This window comes from Haliotis cracherodii, unplaced genomic scaffold, assembly GCF_022045235.1.
Source record: "Haliotis cracherodii isolate W230 unplaced genomic scaffold, xgHalCrac1.p SCAF_3, whole genome shotgun sequence".
Taxonomy (NCBI): domain Eukaryota; kingdom Metazoa; phylum Mollusca; class Gastropoda; order Lepetellida; family Haliotidae; genus Haliotis; species Haliotis cracherodii.
The window spans coordinates 46281845-46304677 of NW_027266286.1; the positions used below are offsets into that span (position 1 = coordinate 46281845).

General features: G+C 41.1%; 2 protein-coding genes across 2 annotated transcripts; both read right to left on the reverse strand.

Annotated features, from left to right (window-relative positions):
- Positions 1-6099: 6099 nt before the first annotated feature.
- Positions 6100-10561, reverse strand: LOC139474666 (uncharacterized). The gene is made up of 3 exons (XM_071257761.1): positions 10427-10561; positions 9492-9573; positions 6100-8276 (listed from the first exon to the last, which is right to left on the reverse strand). The coding sequence occupies exons 1-3, from the start codon at positions 10458-10460 to the stop codon at positions 7169-7171; spliced, it is 1224 nt and encodes a 407-aa protein (XP_071113862.1). The 5' UTR covers positions 10461-10561; the 3' UTR covers positions 6100-7168.
- Positions 10562-16389: 5828 nt separating this feature from the next.
- On the reverse strand, positions 16390-22203 carry LOC139474445 (uncharacterized). The gene is made up of 7 exons (XM_071257469.1): positions 22104-22203; positions 21093-21413; positions 19863-20207; positions 19350-19403; positions 18856-18906; positions 17610-17715; positions 16390-17109 (listed from the first exon to the last, which is right to left on the reverse strand). The coding sequence occupies exons 1-7, from the start codon at positions 22180-22182 to the stop codon at positions 16662-16664; spliced, it is 1404 nt and encodes a 467-aa protein (XP_071113570.1). The 5' UTR covers positions 22183-22203; the 3' UTR covers positions 16390-16661.
- Between the last annotated feature and the right edge of the window lie 630 nt (positions 22204-22833).

A 22833-nucleotide genomic window follows, 5' to 3' on the forward strand; every position in this document is an offset into this window, starting at 1 on the left:
CCATTGACTGAACAACACCGGGCAGGGGTTCTCCGTCATTAACTTTTCGCTATCTTGTTTGAAGATTAATGAAAGAAAAAGGTCTGTAAATAATCGAGTCTGGACCAGACAATTCAGTGACTGACATCATGAGCATCGATCTACGCAATTTGCATCGATGACATGTATCGACAAAGTCAGCAAGCCTGACCACCCGACCCCTTTTTAGACGTCTCATCCGACAAGCACAGTCGCCTTTTACGGCAAGTATGGGTTGATGAAGACCTATTCCGCCCCGGATCTTCACTGGCCAAGATATGTTATAAAGCGGTTCCTTCAATATCAAGCCGTATATCACTAAGACTTGTATTTGGAAGTTTCACGAGGCATTTGATGAATATGTACCAAAGACCTCTGATCTGATTACAAATTGTTATATTAATCGTTATATTTTGGAAACTAGTATGTACTCTTGAGTCCCGTGGGGTTCAGTTCTCTATTCATTTTGATCTTCACAATCAATAATCCAGGTGATGACACATGTACGTCAACAATCTGTCCACAAAGAACACATGCACTGTTGTTAACCTGAGCACACATCTATTTCTATACGGGGGGCACGAGGGGCCCATTCGTCTGAGGCGCCGCGATTCGCTGTGCAGAGTTGCGTCCCTTGGGCACGCCAGAAACCTATGATTGTGGGTTCGAATCCCGGTTCGCCCCAATTATGTTTCTAGGTTTGTCAGCACCATACCCTTGCTCGTGGGTTTCATCGAAGTGGTAAACGTCTGAGACCTGCATCACTTCGGGCTCTCCTCACACGCCGTGATATAACTGGAATAATGTTAAAAGCGGCGTTAAACCTAACTCACTCACTCACTCACTCACTCACTCACTCACTCACTCACTCAGGACATAAACGACAAACGATCCATGGTGACATTTTATATATCTCATACAAAACATTTCAAAGCCTATAAAATGTTCGAAACTTTTCCATGTAAAAAAACCCTGATTGACAGTGTCATAGATTACAACAAAATGAAAGAACAGACTAAATGCAATTAGAAGTCTGAATTATGACGATTTCATCAACGAGTTGTGGATGTTCCTTGTTTAGAGGGGACTAACACAACATATATGTATGTTGACCATTGAACTACGATGACACCCTCCTCTGTTACCATTTATTTGTCAATATATTGTGCATGTATTGCTTGTCAAAGGTTTTATCAATCTCCGAAAAAGAAGTATTGCGTTAATATCAACCCCAATTCCAAGCACCCGGGTATTGATTTCATCTACACATGAATATGTACATATATGTACAGTAGACCCAGAGGTAATTTGTGGCCAGCTATAACCTGGCAGGTAGAACGTCGATATATTTTCTATATCTGTTATTTGAGGAATGAGCCTGGGACCATTTTGGGAAGATGTCTTTGCACGATAATAGTAAGCAAATTTAATCATGGCGACAAAGTGGTAAACGTCTGAGACCTGCATCACTTCGGGCTTTCCTCCCACATTAAGCTGACACGCCGTCATATAACTGGAATATTTTTCACAGCGACGTTAAATCCGACTCACTAACTGGTCTCAGCAAGCGTCGAAACTAAAAACCCATACTAAGATGAAGAAGGGTAAAGTGCCTCTGTGTACATTCATTGAAGCGCCAGTAAAATAATAAATTCATCACTATTTTGCTTTTTACGCCAATAGGAATCCGCAGATCGAGACTGGTTATGCTCTGGCGATGACGTTTTAAATTTACACCAGCTGCCGCATGGCTATGACATTGTATTACGAGAAATGAATAAAATACATTGTCGCATAGTCTTTTATTAAGTGAAATACGTACACCTAATCCTGTTGTTTACTCTTTGTTATTTCTAAACGGTATATTTGATATTTTTGGATTATTATATGGATGCTTCAATCATATGTCAGTTCAGTCTACCTTACATTTGTTACACTGCAAAGTGTCATTGTGTGCACTCTTCTGTTAGTGAGTGAGTGAGTATGGTTTTACGCCGCTTTTTTAGCAATATTCCAGCAATGTCTCGGCGGGGGACATCAGAAATGGGCTTCATACATTGTACCCATGTGGGCAATCGAACCTGGGCCTTCTGCGTGACGAGCGAAAGTCCCCTCTTCTGTTAAATATATAGCCTACAAAATATGCGGATATTATGATACTCATTGGTCCATTAAGGACATGCTGTAAACACAACACCAGATAGTCACTTACATTGGAACCACGTTTGGAGAACCTGACAGACAGACAAGCGATTTGTTCCCGGACATTACAGTTACGCTAGTAACCTGTTAGCTAATTGTTTGTTTGTTGTTTAACGCGACACTAATCCATAGTCCGGTATTTGACGGCGCCCTGTTAGTCTCTATCACAAACGACAGAGCATATGCTAAGTATTCAATACACCATCCACCCCAATTTCACTCTCACCCTTTCTCATCTTTGGCAGCCTAAACTTATTCCCCTCCAAGCCCTTGTATCCCCAGCTCCTGAAATCAAGAGATGTGAAATTTCATCTAATGCTCTTGACTTCCCATGTTTAAATGAGCTTTTGTTCACATTAGACATAACTTCAGTTCAGTAGGTGGTTCGATCCCCGTTCACGTCATATCAATAGACGTTAAACCATGGTATTTGTTGTTACCCTGCCTGGCGCTCTCTCGCTCGACAGGAAGGGGTAAAACAAAAGCTGATCGGCTTGGGGTCAGTTTACAATGTCTGAGTGGGATGTCCATGTTAAACGGTGGCAAGGTATCTCGGTTGTCCAGCACTGTAAAAGCGGCATTACAAGTCCGGACTGGTACAAGCAGCCACACACACGCACGGGCGTGCACATATAAGAGTATACTAACATGAACGCGACGTTAAACCATATTTCACCTCCAATCACTCATTATTATTTTTACATCGAAACCGGACATTCCTCCAGAGAGTAGAGCGACGGATACAGAGGTAATAACGAACATCGATACGTATGTTAATCTGTATTCATTTTACACTATTTTTCAAGAATTACACATCACTATTTGAATTAAATATGAAACACAGCAAGGAAGTTTCGTGTACAACCAATAAAGTGCAATATGGGTTTTACACTTTTAACTCGACGGCTGATGAATGAATAGCCCAGAGCCTTCCTTTGTTATATCCCACTGTCCCCAGTGGGACAGGGTAAGAGCACCTGTTCTCGTATTATCCCTATTTGATAGTAATTCATAAACACAGTCATGCTAATGATAAGGTCGGAATCGTACAAGGAACTCTGCTTTCGGGAGATATTTCTAAATTAAATGATGATGGAACAATTTTCGCTTTATTTATTGCTGGGGACACGGGTGGCCCAGTCGTCTGAGGCGCCGCGATTCGCTGTGCAGAGTTGCGTCCCTTGGGCACGCCAGAAACCTATGATTGTGGATTCGAATCCCGATTCGCCCCGATTATGTTTCTAGGTTTGTCAGCACCATACCCGTGCTCGTAGGTTTCACCGAAGTGGTAAACGTCTGAGACCTGCATCACTTCGGTCTTTCCTCCCACATTAAGCTGACACGCCGTGATATAACTGGAATACTGTTAAAAGTGGCGTTAAACCCAACTCACTCACTCATTTATAGGGTCTCGGTTGTGTAATGCATAATGTGCATTCATAGGGTCAAAGTCGTGGGTCACAGTTATTCATGTCCTTGCTGGAGAGCTGGAGAGTATCCGCGTTCATGCAGTACATGAGTAGGGAAGTACGGGGAAACAACTTGCAAGCGGAGACAGCCTCCCTCATATCTGTACTCATTGTGTGTGGATACGATAAGCAAGATGACACCCGGAAACAGAAATGACTTCGAAATTAATTAGATACACGTTTCTTGTCCGTTTCCGGTTACGATTTAATCATCACATCATACACGTACGGAAGCATGACGCCCATGTGATACAGCTGACGTGGGAGAAGTAAGATAATTCTATGTGTAATGCAGGCTATATCCTTCGTCGCAGTCTTCATTTCCTGAAGACATCTCATTTGTCCATATATTTTAACAATGTTTTCGTATATGGATGAACATACTTGCCTTTTTTGTTATGGGTATGAGAAATGTACATGGGGATCTGGGGGCATGGGGACGGGTACTCGTCGGGAAGACGTAAAGAAAATTTTAAAAGAAACTTCATTTTTTGTCTCATATATGTTTAATGATATGCGTACATATAATAACTATATAATTATGAAAATATTTTTTAAGTATTCCTTTCTGTAAATCATTACTCTAAACATGTTTATGATACTCGTCATCAACCATGTGAGTGAGTCACGACCTACCCTAGGGCGCTTGCTCTCCTCGCCAAGAGGAGAAGGGCAGGGTACCATTCTAGCTGTAACCGATCTATTTCAACCCATACATTTCGCTGCGGTGAAACGTTGACCCATTTCCATAACGCGGGTCTGCCTGTTGAGAGGGTCGGGGACAGGCGTACGGTATATCGCTATGTGGGAAACGTTGACCCATTTCCGTGTAGGGAGATATTAACACTTTTGGACAGTGTGAATAATTGATGTGTCAGGCTACACGTGTAAACATATTACCATAAGGGATGTAACTCTCGTAGAGAAGTATAACATCAACTAGTAGATATGATACAATATTCTTTGTGTCGTGTTGATCCTGTGGAGTATTATATAATATTATATATGTTCGTGTCGTACGTTTTCTAATATTTCTGGCCTTACAAGTACATATGGGAGTGGGTTTTGTAACGCCGCTAGTGACAATAGTGCATACAAACACACAAACAATGAAATGCTTCCCTCTGTGCAATAACATTCGATAAAAAACTATTTAATCAGTGAATTTCACGTACCATAAGTATTCTATTTATTGCAACATGATTTTGCCATATATAGTAATAATTGGCAGTCACAATGCGCGTGATGATAAATGCGGTGGCTTCCTTGTTTTGCGGCCTGTTATCAGTACATTTCAGACAGGCTCGTTTCCTTGTGGCCTGTGTAGTATCTGATTCATTTGCATGACAGTGTAATGTCTGGAGTCACGATTAGCATATCACAATCGTGTCACTAAGTGAAGGAACGGAAAACAAGTTACAGCAACTTAGTAAGCCTTTCCCATACGAGTTTACTGAGAATGAATGTTAACAGTATTAGATACAGCCGTGAATACAACACTGGGTGTAGTTGTACACTATGGTGTAAAGCTTGATGAAGGATAACATTGGTATGTGGTGGGCGTGGAGGAAACCCCTGCAGCAATAAGCATTACAGCAAAATACTTTAGATCTAGAGAATAGTGAATGAGTGAGTGAGTTGGGTTTATCGCCGCTTTTAACAGTATTCCAGTTATATCAAGGGTCGCAACTCTGCACAGCGAATCGCGGCGCCTTAGACGACTGGGCCACCCGTGCCCCTCTAGAGAATAAGCTCAGTGAGTGAATATGGTATTGCGTATACTCCAGCAATATCACGGCGGGGGACACCAGAAATAGGTTTACAAATTGATCCCTAGTCGAGAATCGAACCCGGGTTTTCGGCGTGACGAGGGAACGCTTTAACCACTAGGCTACACCGAAGCCCCCGAATAAGTTTAGTTTAGATGGGGTAAGATTCTTGAGAATAACCAAGCCGCAAGGAATTGTCGATTCTGTGAATACATGTATAAATGGGAGGGGCTTACATCATACACACATACATAACCTGAAGTACGAATGACAAATGTACCGTTATATGAGGTGGAGTGGGTATGGTATACACTGTCTCAATGGGGTATGAAGGTTAAAACTACGGAATGGTATCTCAATGGGGAATCACTATATCACCAGCTTAAGTACGGGTTAGTACAATCAGATACACACACACACACATGCATGCACGAATGTATCATCATCATCATCAGCAGCAGCAGCATCATCATTATTACTCAATGTAATTAAGATATTTGTAAATCAGGCAGAACACTCTTTTTATATATTCAGTGTTAAAAAACATAATGTTTCTATGCCACTGTTTGTAAGAGAAAACATTGGTTGAGAGTTTCAAAACCATCAGTGTCGTTACGGACAGATACCAAGTCTTCCCTCATTCGGTTTATTCTTGCTTAAAACTACAGTGAAAAATACAATCTCATATGTGTATATATTTTTTTCAATGTGAACTGTTTCAATGGTTATACCTATATTAACAATCTTGCAAAGGTGACGAACCAAAACATTTCAATGTGGACCCCTAAATCACGTGACTGCCACTGACGTCGAATATTGACTCGTCACATGATCAGTATTGTCACGTGATGAATATGATCCGTGCGCTAGAAAACAAGATGGCGTCTGATACTACAGTTTGCAGTAAGTTTGAAAGACTTACCGTTTAAAGACTTAATAAACTTTAAACACATGCTAGTATATGTGTATATGGTTTTGCTGACTATATCCATAGCACATCCGGTGGTTACAACAACAATCTTAGGTAATAGAGTCGTATCAGAAGTACCTAGATGAATCCCTTGAAAAAAGTCATATTACCAGTTCCTTGTATGCAGTCACAGAGGTAATACCATAGGGTTTCAAATATGTATCTTAAACTTTCGGGAAACGTTCTTCGCACATTTACTGCCTAGGGTCTGCTCCTTCCGCAAATCCCACACCGTTTGGGGTTTTCGACATTGGTCTTGCGGTATATGTAAGGGGATAGACCGATAGACAGTTAAAAATCACCGAAACGTTTGATGTTTTTCGCAACATTAAATAGGTATATATGGAAGTTGCAAAACTTATTGAACGCCCCTCGTATCTAAATTGGTCGCAACGTTTCGACCACTATGCTACCTTTCCGCACACACAAGAGTGAAGAATTGCGTAGATCGATGCTCATGATGTCAATCATTGTCAGGACCAGACTTGAACATGTACAGACATCCATCATATAGCTGGAATATTGCTTAGTGCAGCTTTAAACAGCTTTGAACAATATGTCTGTTATATCACGTGTCAGCGTGAAGTTGGAAGAAAGCCCGAAGTGGCGCAGGTCCTAGACGACCCACATAAGAATGGGATTCGCAAGGTTGCATAATTAATGTGTCTACAGTCCTATGACTAATTCCAGTGTGACAAGGAACTGGAATAATGTTCAAAGCGGCGTTAAAAGCAACTTACTCACTCTTTGCACATGGGCAAATCTGAACCAGGACTACTGGGTTTCCTCACAAGCGAACAAGCATCTAACTGTGTGTCATAGAACGTTGCCAAGGACTGGACAGACCTGGCTGGTGTTTTCAATTTTGGCTTCTTTTTTATTGGCGGTTTCTCTTTGACAGTTTTAGCCTCCTTTCTGTCCCGGATGTGACGGGGGGTGACAATGTCAGCAGCTTCATATGCAGGTCCAACATCAGTAGCCATAGAATACACTTGTTCAGCATCTTCAGTTTCCTTTACAGTTTCGGGATTACTGAAACATTTTTGAAATGGAACAGCCTTTTGTTTGTGCTCAGTCTCTCCTATTCGAGACAACGGTAGCGTCGGGATGTCATATATCTGAGACGTACTTTCCTGTGGCGGCATTATGGTACCTAATGCATACGCGAGATGATTGTCATCCTGATTTAGTTCATCGCCAAGAGATAGGTTCTCCTCTTGAAATTCTAATCTGATCCCGGCATTGTTAAAATAATAGTTTTCATCAGTATCAAAATCGGAATTTTCTTCATCGGAACTGTCGTAGTTCACGTCAGTTTCTGATGGCTGTGTGGCATGACCAGGTCTTTGTATCGTGGGTACGGAATAAATCTCTTGCGAGACCCTCGCAACGTCATATTCATTCCTCAATTGTGGTTGCACCTGTGCTGAACCAAGAATGTTGTACGTAGAACTTGCTGTCGTTGTAGATGGCAACACAGCTTCTAGACCTTTGGGAACGACAACCTCATATCGATGGTTGAGGACTTTAGGCTTAGGTTTGTGGTTAAGGTGGTTATAGCCATAGTTCGTATTGTCTTGGCTGGTATTCTTCGTGTTGCTCGATTGGCGTCCTAAGGAGGAGGTATGTTCATACACACCCGGGGCGTTACCAATGTGATCATATCTGTCTGTCCTTCTCTGACCAGATTTTGGCCCATTACTCCCGTCTGGGTCTTCCACGCTTGCATAGGCATAGGCGTCGGCGTCGTCAAGGTCGAGCTCCACGCCGTATTCGCTGTGATACCTAGCAACGGGATTCCTGTAGAGTGTGCGTCGTTTCGGCACCAGCCGCGGCAGTTTTAATCCTCTGAAAAAACACATCGGTTAGTTCACGTCTTGTAATGAAGGTTATCATATATATCCACTGATTGATTACAGAGATAGAAATCTCGTTTCGAAAAAGGACGATTCAAATATTTATCTCCGTAACAATGTTACATATTGAAAAGCTATTGTCCATTAAACCAGTATTTTAATTCTATTAATGCGCTGGCGATACTGAACTTACACCATAGCAAGTAAAAATACGCAAATATAGGTAATAATTATTTATCAAACATGGAACACTCCAGTCTGTTGATTTCACCATATACTTATGATATCCCCATTAGGTACATGTATGTATGTGGCTGCATTGAAAAAAACTACAGATACAACAATAGGAACAATACGAATCTGTTACAGAATGGTGTGGAATACATATTGTAACATAATTAATAACTTTCCGAATTTTCGAATCATATGTGCATAATACTATTGCCCTTCTGTTATACATGTAAATGTCAAAGTGTAAAATGCGATTCATTTAGGAAATGTACAAATTGCCTAAATATGTCAGCCACTTCACAAACTGACTGACATATCTGATAATTTCTTTGGACGTATTGACAAAAGTATATTAAGAAGTTCAAAGGGCTTAAAACATCCCAATAGACTTATTATCCTAGGAACAGAAGCAGAACAAAAACATATACCTTGACTTTGTGTTTCGTTTAATCCTATCATTTTCAGTCATTAGGTGAAAAAACATGTTTGGAATTCATTATCATAATAAAATAAATAGACAGATGTTTCAGTCAATTCGTATTTTGTAATAAGTTTTGGAAATAGCCAAGAAGAAAATGTGAGTCATTTTATACACTGACTGTAACATATATAAGTGTAACACAGTGGTCACCAGGCGACAAGGTTCTTGACTCATGAGGTTCCATTGTAATCCAAGTACATGTAGGTCATGCTTCTTTTAAGAGGCGACGTGAAATGTTTTTGTTTGTTTGTTTGTGTGTGCGTTGTTTAACGCCGCAATATGCCAGCTATATTCTTAATCTGATGGACAGGCTCTTTGGATAATAACCAGTATAACTATTTGTCATCGCACCCAGATGGATAGGATCAATGTCATGCATGCAGTGACGTCTATATCTCGTACAGGTTCGATTATCAATGTGGCACCGATATCTTGCTGTATTGCTCTGTGTGGCAACACACAACGTTCACTCACTCACTCACTATGGATACGTACCTGATCCACATGCAGTACATGAGTAGAACGACAACACACGCCGCCGCAACGATTGCTACAGCGCCCTGGACGGCGGCTCCACCTGCAAATTAGAAAACGTTTAATAATATGTGCTCGACAATATGTTTCTGTTTACCTTACAATGGAGGAAGTATCACGCAGTAAAAACAAATTAAATATACATTTTATTAAGCTGAAAGCAGTTATGCGGTGTTAAAAGTCCACTTCCCGAGATATTCTGATAGAAATGCAATTCAGATACTGGTTTACTCACGGTATTCACAAATAGGGAACAAGGAAGCTTTCATAGGATGGGTTAAAATAAATGAGATGCATGAATCGAAACTTGTTCAGTGCATTCTAAATGTATCTATTCAAAATCAGAACTAAATGTAATGTCAACATTATATAACCGATTAGAGTTCAATGTGCCGTTTTAATAAGCATTGATGTGATCAAAAGTGAAATCTCTCTTAAAACTGCTATAAATCTCTAATCGGGAATGGCAATAACCAGATGATTTATTAACAGGGATTAGAGTTCATTGTGCCATTTTAATGTGTATTGACCGAATCAAAAATCAAATCTTTCTTTAACATTGCTGTAAATCTCTAACCGGGAATGACAATAACCAGATATTTACCAAATCATTTTCACCGAACAAAATTAGAACTACTCAGAATAAATCTTCAACTGAATCCATGCACAATCGAAGTTCAACATTGAATCATTAAGCAGAGGAGACTTCTGAATTAACTATAAAATCGTTATTAGTCCGGACAAGTACAAGCACACACACACACACACACACACACACACACACACACACACACACACACACACACACACACACACACACACACACACACACACACACACACACACACACACACACACACACACACACACACACGATATGAAACAACTCATCTCACCTGTGGTTGCAGCTGCCCCGAGAGGGAACATCATGAGCGAGGTAACACCTACACGGTATATACACTACATCACAGCGGTTTCTGGCGGGTAACCATGAGTACGCTTGTAATGAAACCATAACTTATGTTACTGAGCACATTGTTAAAGGCGGAAAGAATAATGTTTGTAGCAATTTCGTGTTTCGAAATGTTGTTTAAACTTCCTTGTATAAACTGCGTCCCCGTTAACGCTGATACAACGTCAAGTAAATGTAAATGAAGTGGTTTCAGTACATTATTACATTTTAATAACTGCAGTTTAATGCTAGCTTATCGGGTGATTTTTGCATTATATTCCCTTACAGACTTCGCGATCGAAATGTTTTGGGTATGCTTGTATTGGTCTTTATAGCTGGTGGCGGAAATAAGAATTAATATACAATAATTATAATCAAGGAAAAACACCTTTCCGCGGAATTACGGTATGCTGTACAGGGATCCAGAAAGTTTGCACATACAGGCTGTGGTACAACGTGGCCACGTTGATGAATCCTTAATATAACATGATAATGTTTTTTACCATCTTCTGATCATGATAGTCATGTGGTTACATCTTCTTTCATACGAGGTTTTATAGGAAAGGTGTCAAAACAGTCCTGCAACATCAATAACGATGTCACAGCAAGTGTTGATGAGTTTCTGGCACTATATAGTCAGGCATATGCAATTACACGTTTACAAAAGTGTACTTCAAATACTACACGAGAAATAGGTTCCCATATGAGTGGACCGCCTCCGTGGTCTAGTGGTAGAGCGTCCGACCGGAGAGCGGAAGGTCCGGGTTTCGATCCCCGGTCGCGTCATACCAAAAGACGTTAGAAGATGGTACTTGTTCTTACCCTGTCTTGCGCTGGGCATTTAGGGGCTAAAACAAGGACTGGTCGGCTCGTAGTCGGTATATTGTGTCTGAGTGGGGTATTCGTGTTAAACTGCGGCATGGTATGTCAGTGAGCTAGCACAATAAATCGGTACCAGTCCGGACTAGTACAAGCAGACACACACACACGTACATGCACCTCGCTATATAAGTGCAATAATCTTGGACGCGACGTTAAACCCCATTTCGCCTCACCTCACCTCCCATATGAGTGATTGGGTGAGTGAGTAGGGTTTTACGGGGATCTTAGCAATAATCCAGCAATATTCCAGCAATATTATGGCGGGGACACCACAAACGGGTTTCACGCATAATAATTGTATTCCCATATGAAGCATGCGTGTCTCCCTGATTGGTTTCAGCAATTTGGAGCAATTGGCAGCAGTGACGTTCTTAAACCAGAAAGATTTGTGTTTCGTGTTTGTTTGATTTTTGTGTTTTGTTTAGCGCTACTCTAATCAATATTCCAGATATGTGACTGTTGTCTGGAATATTCAAGAAACCCATGAACCAACTGACCGACCAGATCCATTTATTCACCTCTTTCGACAAGTACCAGCGACGTCTTATCTGACCAGGAATCCCCACAGACCAAGGTAGGGTGAACACAGGAAACTACTTAGAAATAAATGATAGATTAATGAAATACGCAAATGACCTTCATTACACAACGTTGAAACGATTGACTGGACCGTTAAACATGCTACATAGGGAGACCCTCCAATGTGATAAATCCTGATATGAAAGCTGCTGTGGAGAAGATGACAATGAATGCTCGATGGGTTGTAGCACCAGCCCGTGAATTTGAGGTTTCAGTGGGTAGGATGGAAAACATCTTTCAGTGAAGGAGTGGGTGCAGTAGTGAGAGAAGAAGTGAGTGAGTCTGCCACTGTTCAGCTTTCCATCCAGCTTTCCATCTTCTAAGCAAGAACTGTGAGAATGAGTGAGTGAGTGGGGTTTTACGCCGCTTTAAGCAATATTCCAGCAATATCACGGCGGGTGACACCAGGAATGGGCTCCACACATTGTACCCATGTGGGAAATCGAACCCGGGCCTTCAGCGTGACGAGCGAATGCTTTAACCACTAGGCTACCCCACCGCCCCCGAAAACATCTTTCATCAACATCCAGATATGTATAAGGTGTCAGCAAGGTGGGTACCAGCAAACATACTGCGCTAGATCCCCCCACAGGATGCAATGCATCTAATATAAATGCATAATTATGGAGGTGTTTTTTTATGTCTTCAGTTACACTCTTTTCATGGTTAGTCAAGGTTTGGTTGGGTAGTAGCGTACTCACTCGCTAAATCTCGCTCCCTCACTAACTTACTCCTTTACTCTTCAATCCGTCACTCACTCTGTCATTTCATCACTCATTCCTCCACTCACTCTTCACTAAGGTGGTTAATAGCGTACTCCCTCGCTCACTCTCCCTCCCTCATTCACTCACTCACTACCTCACTCACTCCTTTATCACTCATTGCTCCACTCTTCACACAATCATGCCTTTACTCACCCGTCATTCACTAACACCTTCATTCACTCCTTCACTCACCACCCCTTCATTCAATTCTTCCCTCAATCACCCCTTCCTTCACTCAATCCTTCACTCAATCCCTCAATCACTCCTTTACTCACGACTTCATTTACTCACTCCTTCAATCTTCCCGTTATTCACGCCTTCACTCAGGGGCGGTCGGGTAGCCTAGTGGTTAAGGCGTACGCTCGTCACGCCGAAGACCCGGGTTGGATTCTCGACATGGGTACAATGTGTGAGGCCCATTTCTGGGGTCCCCCGCCGTGATATTGCAGGAATATTCTTCCTGAATGTTTAGAAGGCAGAAGTGTTACTCATGCTTGTGACTGTTATCGACAGATTTGGGAATTTATACTATCCGCTCGTTTTATATGGAACCAATCAAATGTCTGAGTTTCTATTCTACCGCACTCCATGTTACATGGCTATAACGACGGATATAGAACAATACATTGACATTCTTATTACCTTGATAACGCTTTTTTTTAAAATGTACTATTTATCATCATTATTTGACTATAAATAATAATCATCTCGCTTGATATTACAATGTACATGTATTTCTTGCCCTTTTGTTTCTAAAGTTGTTCTATAACTGATGTCTGGTACACGGATGTTCCGACACTGACAATGCTTTATGAAAGCGTTAACTTCCAGACTGGTTCTAAAGTCCAAAGATGCCGTCACGATGACTTTCATGCAGGCATTGGGGGCACGGGTGACCCAGTCGTCTAAGGCGCCGCGATTCGCTGTGCAAAGTTGTGCCCCTTTGGGCAGGCAAGAAACCTATGATTATGGGTTTGAATCCCGGTTCGCCCCGATTATGTTTCTAGGTTTGTCAGCACCATATCCGTGCTCGTGGGTTTCACCGAAGAGGTAAACGTCTGATACCTGAATCACCTCGGTCTTTCCTCCCACATTAAGCTGACACGCCGCGATATAACTGGAATACTGTTAAAAGTGGCCAACTCACCCAACCCACTCACTCATGCAGGCATTCTCGTTTCGTGCGTTTATGTTCTTCAATGATAGTTTTGAACGCTTTGTTCCTCTTGGGACGGGGCGGTCGGGTAGCCTAGTGGTTAAAGCGTTCTCTCGTCACGCCGATGACCCGGGTTCGTTTCCAGACATGGGTACAATGTGTGAAGCCCATTTCTGGTGTCCTCCGCCGTGATATTACTGGAATATTGCTAAAAGCGGCGTAAAATCAAACTCACTCACTCACTCCTCTTGGGACGGGATTACGAATAATGACCCTGCTGAGGTCAACAAACAACAAACAAACAAACACATACAATCAATAGACACGTAGATGTTGCTTCTTGTTATAATATTCAAGTCGAATATATCAGCGGTGTTACAATAACCTCACGGAAGTCAGTTTCACAGGGAAGGATGCAATACGACAAGTTTCCTGCTTCGTGGTGTGACCTGGTGAGTCAACACATTGTCCCAGTTACAATGCAGTCGACAGACATGCCGTCCGGCTGTCTGATATGTTTAGGTCATGCCCTTCATGGGCCTTCAGGTCATGGGCCTGTGGGGTAGCCCAGAGTATGTTTACACATCTTTACAACGTGTAACACTTATTCTTGGTCCCCCTGCCAAATAGTAGAGCAGTATTTTAAACAACCTAAATCCCAACTCGCTCACTCTACACATTTTACATTTGTACGTGCATCACTAGCAGTTTTATTGGGTGATATTGTCTTGCTTGATTTATATGTGTGAGTGGCCGATGTTTCCACGCAAATGGAGACGACTTGATTGAAGATCGTTTCAGGATTTTAAAGCTGACGCCGAGAAAGGTCCTCCTCCTAATTTTCTGTGAAAATAGCCTTTGAGTGTCTGTGTCTGTGAGTGATGTGTTTGCCTGAATCAACATGTGTTAAGGTATTGTTTGATTTGTGTGTAAGATGCATACTTGTTGAACACGTGAGTGGTGGTTGAAAAGCCCAACTCTGAAGGCCTTGGTTCATGGAATGGTTGCTAGTTATTTTCAATCATAATCCCCTCTGAGGTCCACAGCGATGGTTGGGAGCCTGGAGGATAATGAGTGAGTGAGTATTGTTTTACGCCGCTTTTAGCAATATTAAGCAATATCACGGCGGAGGACACCAGAAATGGGCTTGACACATTGTACCCATGTTGGGCATGACTAGCGAACGCTTTAACCACTAGGCTATCCGACCGCCCCTCTAGAGGATAATGAATACGACCGCCCCCCTAGAGGATAATGAATACAAAGCCACAGTCATGTATTGTAGCGACGGTCTCATGACAGATGATGAACCTGGAGCGTTTCTGATCAGGAGTCAGAAGCCTTGGAACCCAGCGTGCGGAAACCTTTATAATGCTAACTTAATTCCTCAGAATGTTCCCAACTCTCTCATGAGAGATGACTCCTGTATTGGCTATGCCACGTGTGATGTGTCGTCAATCATCAATAATCAGATCATGTATTTTCTCAAAGTTTGCATTGGCGATGGTACTTGACGATGTTCCACTTGCACAAAGCGATCTTAGCGGTACGACTATCTTAAGTCCATGTTAGAGTATGGGAGTTACGATCATCGTAGCGCTAAGATTGCTTTATGCAAGTGGGCCCTAATCTTGGGTCATCTTCGAGGATAACTCATCTGACACCCGGTGCCCACCTTTTAACAATGACAAAGACACCGCGTCCCAAAAACATCATGTCCCAAAGGATGGCATTTAGCCACTTTTGTCCATTCTCATCATCAGAGTGAATGAGCGAGTTGGGTTTAACGTCGCTTTTAACAGTATTCCAGCTATATCGCGGCGTGTCAGCTTAATGAGGGAGGAAAGTCCGAAGTGATGCAGGTTTCAGGCGTTTACCACTTCGGTGAAACCAACAAGCACCGGTATGGTGCTGACAAACCTAGATAATGTATATATATCATCGGGGCGAACCGGGATTCGAACCCACAATCATAGGTTTCTGGCGTGCCCAAGGGACGCAACTCTACACATCGACTAGGTCACCCGTGCCCCCTTGTCATCATCAGAGAATACCTCTGATGCCTGCCTGTGTATTGGGATAAAATGCAGCCAGGAAGCATGTAAACTATTGTACTTTACATATGTAAACTTTGAGGGTGTATTATACATCCTTCGTATTTAGGTTCAGAACATTTGAGCCATCATTCGTATTTAAGCACTTAAACATGGGATGATTGATGTGCATGTTGGGGCAACTGTACGTGAACCAATTTCAGTCTTTAATTTTCTGGCCGTACGCCTGACGTGAAACAACTGTTTCGGTTTATATGCTCGCGGATAGTGCAATGAAATAGATAATTATCTGAAGATCACGCCAGCATCTAGAATATTACTGATAGAAGGAAATGAAACACTTGTGACAGCATAATCTAGAAGAAGGAAAACGTGCTATTCTGACAAGGATGTTCATAATTGTATCCATCCATATATTTTCGAAACATACATGTTATAATGGGTACGTTCATATAGTCGATCGGTCGTGAAAATTAAGCAAGCCACTCTTTAGTCGAATGCGATATATTTATTATAGAAGTATACGATATCTGAAACGTACTTGCTTAAATGTATATAACCATCATTTAAACGCATAATCAGAATTCATCGAATCGCCTTACATTAATCTAGCCCATCAGCCGTATAGCTACATATGCACTAGATGTATTGTATTAGCACTAAAGAGCACACATCTGTGCTGTTGGCAGGAGTTTGTTTCTGAAAGAAACTAGAACCTTAAAAGTGATCTTCCATCTTGTTATACTAGTTCAGTTTCACATGTTTCTCTGTTACATCATAGTCGTTGCTGACTTTTTCAGTGGGTGTCGCTTGTTTCAGATGATCATAGGCATTTTCATCTTGAATGTCACCCGCTACCTGCAAGGATTTCTCTGCTGAGGCTGTAGTGTCATATGTTCCAGCTGGGGGACTCCTAGATAATCCATCCCGCATATGGTTGTAGTCGTCTTCTTTGTTTGATCCTTGATTGCTTCTGAAGGGATGTTCCCCAGATTCGAGAATGAAATATGCATTCGAATTAATCACATCATTGGTAGTTACATAATCATAATTACTCGCAAGATGTTGCCGCAAGTCTTCAATTTCATCATAGTTGCCCTGTTGAGCGCTGTCCGCTGGCGGGTATGATGTGTTTGCTTGTCCATCTGGGGTTGTCTTCCTTGGGGTTCTTGGGATAGGCTTTTTATCATTTCTAAAGACATATGGAACAACGCATACATTAAAAAATATCAAAAGAAATGCTTAAACCTGTTAACGTACAATGTGCATTTGAATGTAGATTTCATTTTGAACACCGTCATCATGCCATGTACTAAATTTATAATCGGTGAACATAATTGAAGACCATCATGATCAACTTAAGCTGTGCCTATATTGTAATCACATGACTCTTGTTTCAACAGGGTTACATTCAAGGCCATCATAAAGCTTTAAAGAAGCGTTATGTTAGACATCAAGTGGACGTTTACAAATTTGACTCATCAATGATCATGATGATGTCCGATGCAATTCCCTATGTTGACTTGCACCACATGTTCCTGTGTACTTTTGCTGCAGACATTCGACATCGGATACTCACCGTTTCGCGAAACATTAATAGTGATTTCTTGCTTTCTAGGCGGAATCGTACAAGGGACTCTTTCAGCAGAGATTTCTTAAGATTATGGAAATGGTTTTGTCTCTTCTATTTACCTGTTTCTCCAAAACCATAAAGATATGACAACTGCTGCTACACATAGAAGTATGCCCACAACAGCTCCTGAAATAACACTGGTTGTGTCGGGGTTGGAGTTGGGGTCTGTAATTAGAACAAAAAATCATTATTACTCAGATTAATCTCAGACTGTCTTTACTATTAAAACATTTAAACTACTTGTAAATACTAGTGCCTGCCTATATGTTTTTCTTTTTGTGCAAGGCAGGGACTATATATATGTATGTATACACCTTCCATGTCTGTTGTATCGTACGCTAGATTTGTGTTATCAGGTTTGTGGACCGGCCTTTGTATGGAGAGTGAATGTTTTAGCCGCTGTAAGCAATGTTCCAGTCGGTAAATAACATGGCAAACATGGGATTAAAACCATGAGCAACAATCCACGCCATAGGGGCACAATGACACGCAAACAGACTGATTACAAAGACTGATCCCCCTCAATCCAATTTATCGCCTCTTACAACAAGCAACACAACTTTGGGGATATATCCTAATCGAGGGATCCGAGAAAGTGTATAAGACCGCGACAGTATTCTATCTTGACAAATAGTGGATAGTATTTGCTTGTTGTTTATCACCACACTCAGCACTATTCCAGTTATATGAAGGCGGTCTGTAAATAATCGAGTTGAGACCAGGCAATCCAGTGATGGACATAATGAACATTCATCTACGCAATGGGGATACAATGACATGCCGCAACGAGGTCTGCAAGCCTGACCACCCGATCCCGTCAGTGGCTTCTTACGGCAAGCAGGTTGCTGATCATGAAGACCAGTTCTAGGCTTGTTAATGTACAATGTGCAGTTAAGTGTAGATTTCATTTTGAACTCCGTCATCATGCCATAACTAAATTTATGATCGGTGTACATAAATGAAGACCGTCTTGAAGCATGACAAACTTCAGCTCTGCCTAAATAGTGATCACACGACTTTTGTTTTATCAGGGTCGCATCCTTCAAATCCATAGTAAAGCTTTAAAGAAGCGTTATGTAAATAACATGGCAAACAGGTGATTGAAACCACGAGCAACAATCCACGCCAAAGGGGCATGATGACAAGCAAACAACATGGTCACAAAGTCTGTTCCCTAAATCCAATTCATTTAAAACAAGTAGACTGTAACGTGACTGCTGTGTGTGGTGTATATTCATCTGTACACTAACTTTTTACATATAGTTATCAATATGTTACTTTCAAATGTGCTAGTATAATTGTTACCTGGTGTGTTTGGACGCCCAGTACCTCTCCCCTCCGTCACACTGGTGGTAACTGTGGACACAATGATGGCGTTAACTAACAAGGGCCATTGTACCTGGGGAACATGCATTCAGTGGCCATGCTGCAACTGAAATACTGCTCAAAGGGTTTAACTCACTATTTCACTGAGGCAAGTTGTTGTAATATCGAGATACATGTATTTGATACAATCATATATATTTCGGATGTAATATCAATATTACCGTTGCATATCAAAAGACAAGGGTTGCTTAAATGTTAATTTAGCAATCATTGGGTTAAGCTATGATGTGATGAATTAAGAGGGGCTAGAACAACGACTCGAGTGGGAGGGCATGCCATGCAAATCCAAGTGTGATTTCATGATATTGATAGAACCAGTCACTCTAAATCATCAGATTATATGACTAAAGCGTACATACCGACAAACATTATGACTCGTCGTCATGCTTCAAAAGAAGGCAAACCGTACTCACTAGGTCTTCTTGTCAAATCTATCATACTACAGTTGATAAAGAAAGTGCTGATAGCTGAAATATACAAATACTGCTTTAAATAAGAGTACAGAATCGGCTATACTCTCTTTTTTACTGTTTTTTGTTTGTTCTGGTCTGAGTTTATTCACATGTGAGTGAGTGAGTGTGGTTTTACGCCGCTTTTAGCAATATTCCAGCAATATCACGGCGGCGGACTCAGAAATAGGCTTCGCACATTGTACCCATGTCGGGAATCGAACCCGAGTCTTCTGCGTGACTAGCGAACGCTTTAACCACTATGCTATCCGACCGCCCCTTATTCACATGTGATGTGCAACAACTTAAGCATTTGTGTCAAGAAACGAAGTTCGTTACGAGACAGCATATGATAAGAAACAGAATCATATTCATTTGGATCTTGTGTACGTTGCAATACAATGGTTGTTCCAGGTGAAGATATCCATGCAGAAGAGTGTTTACCGTAAGGATAGCATGACTTTAGCGGATACTTACACTTGATTCGAAGCCAGACAATTGTTTGCGTTCCTTGTTGGACTTCGAGTGTTATAAATACACCATCACGTGCTTGTGTTAGTGGGAGCTGTCTGTAGGGCTGTATCGCGTCGCAGCCATACGGGTCTGGTAGAATGGTCAGGCGGGAACAATTTGCACTTTCTTCCACGGGACCAAGACGTAGATCAAGAGCGGTAATGTTTACAGGCATTTGTGACTTAATGATACATGTGTAACTATAATCTTTCATCTTAGCTGAATGAGTTGAGCCACTTTGATTGTAGATAATTGTGATGTCAGAAGCATTCCGTTCTGAGGTTGTACTGATGTTTACAATGGAATCTCCTATAACATATGAATGTTGAACGATAAAGTAGATCAAACTGCATAACAGGCTGGTTAAACAAACTTGTGCTTGTTTCTAACAACATATTTTCAAAACTAGCGGTTGGAGGATTATGATTTTGTCCGTTACACATCTGAAAACCTGATTCTAATGTACAACCTTGCAATTGCCTCTTTGGCCAGTGCTCCTGAAGCGAAAAAAGGGATTTATAGCCACGAAGCCACAGTCAATTTGATTCCCGGCGAATCTGACACACTACAAATGAAATAAGCAAAATAAAGGAACCTGGTGCACACAGGAATTGGTGTTGAAACAATCATTTCTTAGAAAGGATTATGGGCAGGAGCAATGTTAGCGGCCAATTGGTGATGAGAAGCAAGAGATATTTTTTAACAAGCCTTGTGAAGGTCTAACAAATCCAGAAAAAATATGACTCACACAAGGTACATTTCTGTAGACTTAACGAGATGTTGCAGATGCATCTCCCACATATATACTTGAACACGGAAGTAGTTACAGTTTCGAGAGAGTACCATACTTAAATGTGGCGTTTTACGAGAAATACCAAGTAGTTTTGATATTGTGTTTCTTGGATTACAACTCATGAATATTAATATGTCATTTTATTACGTTTGTTGTTATTATGATGATTATTCACTAACTCCCTTGGCAAAATTACCATCAATACATCGATATTCCATAACAGAAAAAAAACAAAACGCGTTTCTCCTTCCGACACGGTGCATGAATATGAGATGTTGTATGTGTTGAAAAGTTGATGACGATGGACGTCATTTCTGAATCGGTAAACGTGTAATGTTATTGTTATAATGTCGTGTAACGTTATCATTAAATTGTTGAGAGTCGAGAAAAAACACACTTACCGTCAATGCACTGATATTTCACAACAGAGAATGCATGAGCTGCACCTTGCCGGGGAGCACGATACACACATCGAGTCTCTGTTGAACAGTTGTTGTAGAGGGAGACCAGTTCAGTGTTGTTGAACCTGTGATATCCTTGTTCTGTCACATTATCCGGGTTCACTGTGATGCAACTAGAGACACCAGCATGACAATCTGTATTGCCAGTGTAGTAGGCATCATAGATTGCGATCTTCTGGGTGCTGCTGCAGTTGATGTCATGTTCAGTACATTTCAGGCCCCGAGAACCATAACATGCTTTACTCGTCTGTGTCGAGATCTCTACATGAAACAATATTCAAGCTATTACTAATTTCACAAAGTTGTATTCGAGGTTTATCAGAGCAATGGGTAGTTTGATCAGTTAGCAAACATGTTTGCCATTAGTTCCGAAGTATACCAATTTAATCATAATTCGTAATTGAAAGACAAATACCACCACAACTGACGGTAGTTCAATAAACAAAAAATAACATGATATTGGATCACTTTCCAAATTACGACTACATTGTAAATAATCGTGACAGTGACCTCTTGGCAAAGGAAAATATTCATATATATCAGGTGAGAATTTAACCAACTCACGTTGATGTCATCAGATATTTCACACTCGTATTTTATCATGAACCAATTCCGATTTTAAAACGCAAATAGGCAAATAGGCAAATAGGCAAATTGGCACGATTACAATTCCTGCCTCACATGGATTGACTTGCTTATCTTACAATCACTAGCAAATTGTAATAAAAGTACGAAATAGAACATACATCAACACGCCACATGCACGTACACATGTACAGTAACATTTATGAAAGATAACTCATTGCGAATCACATCAGAATGAACATTGAGGCTGTAGTTGGTATGTCAAAATAATATTGAACGAATGAAAGTGTGGTTAACTGTTTTACGTACATTCGAGGCATTTGTTATTAACATTGTAAATAAAAGTCGTGGTTTTGAAGCACTTACCCATATGTACCACACCAAGAAGAAGAAGACACAATGCCAGGCATACGGAAATCCAGTGGTTGAGTGTTGTGACTGACATGATCAGCTGTAGAGTTATCCTCTGTAGAGTTACATTCACGCTTATGCCCTTACAGATGTTATATATATATAGATGAACCAGGATGTAGATCTGTCGTTCTACTGTTGTAGCATGTCGACTGGGTTTTCCTGATGTGAGTTGTACATGTTATGAGACTAGTTCAATTTGCAACCACATGTACCTCCTTATTTGTTTGATACTGTGGTCTTCCAAATTCCTCATGTCAGTGTTCAGGTGTGTACGTTTACCATGAATGATGTGTCGTCTTGAAGATTGACATTACTTGTCTTTTTTTAATTAAAATTGAATTGTCGAATGTATGCCAGGGGGACATACTTCTTTCATCCTATACAATGCACTTGGTCCCGTGGTATGCGCCAGCAACTTGTGCTTGTCGTTCGAGGAGACCTAATGGATCGCGTGTTCCTGGTCAGTAACTTGGTCTCGTACCCCGACAACGTAAGTCATTGATCATTTTATCAGTCAGTGTTTTGACTGGTCGGGACTCGGTTATTTAGAAGCCGCCGTCATATACATGTAGCTTGTGTATGGCTGATTGCAGCGTTCAACAAACAATAAGTGTTGATAAGTTTTCTCCTGACTGGAAGAGAAACTAAAAAGTTTGGATATCTAGATATTCAGTTGAACTAT

Coding starts and splice junctions, on each gene's coding strand:
- LOC139474666 (XM_071257761.1), bottom strand. CDS start 10,460: ATGATGTTCCCTCTCGGGGCAGCTGCAACCACAG. Junction 9,574..10,426: donor CGGGGCAGCTGCAACCACAG/GTGAGATGAGTT, acceptor TCTAATTTGCAG/GTGGAGCCGCCGTCCAGGGC. Junction 8,277..9,491: donor ATGTACTGCATGTGGATCAG/GTACGTATCCAT, acceptor GTGTTTTTTCAG/AGGATTAAAACTGCCGCGGC.
- LOC139474445 (XM_071257469.1), bottom strand. CDS start 22,182: ATGTCAGTCACAACACTCAACCACTGGATTTCCGTATGCCTGGCATTG. Junction 21,414..22,103: donor TCTTGGTGTGGTACATATGG/GTAAGTGCTTCA, acceptor TGTTTCATGTAG/AGATCTCGACACAGACGAGT. Junction 17,716..18,855: donor TGGGCGTCCAAACACACCAG/GTAACAATTATA, acceptor TTCTAATTACAG/ACCCCAACTCCAACCCCGAC.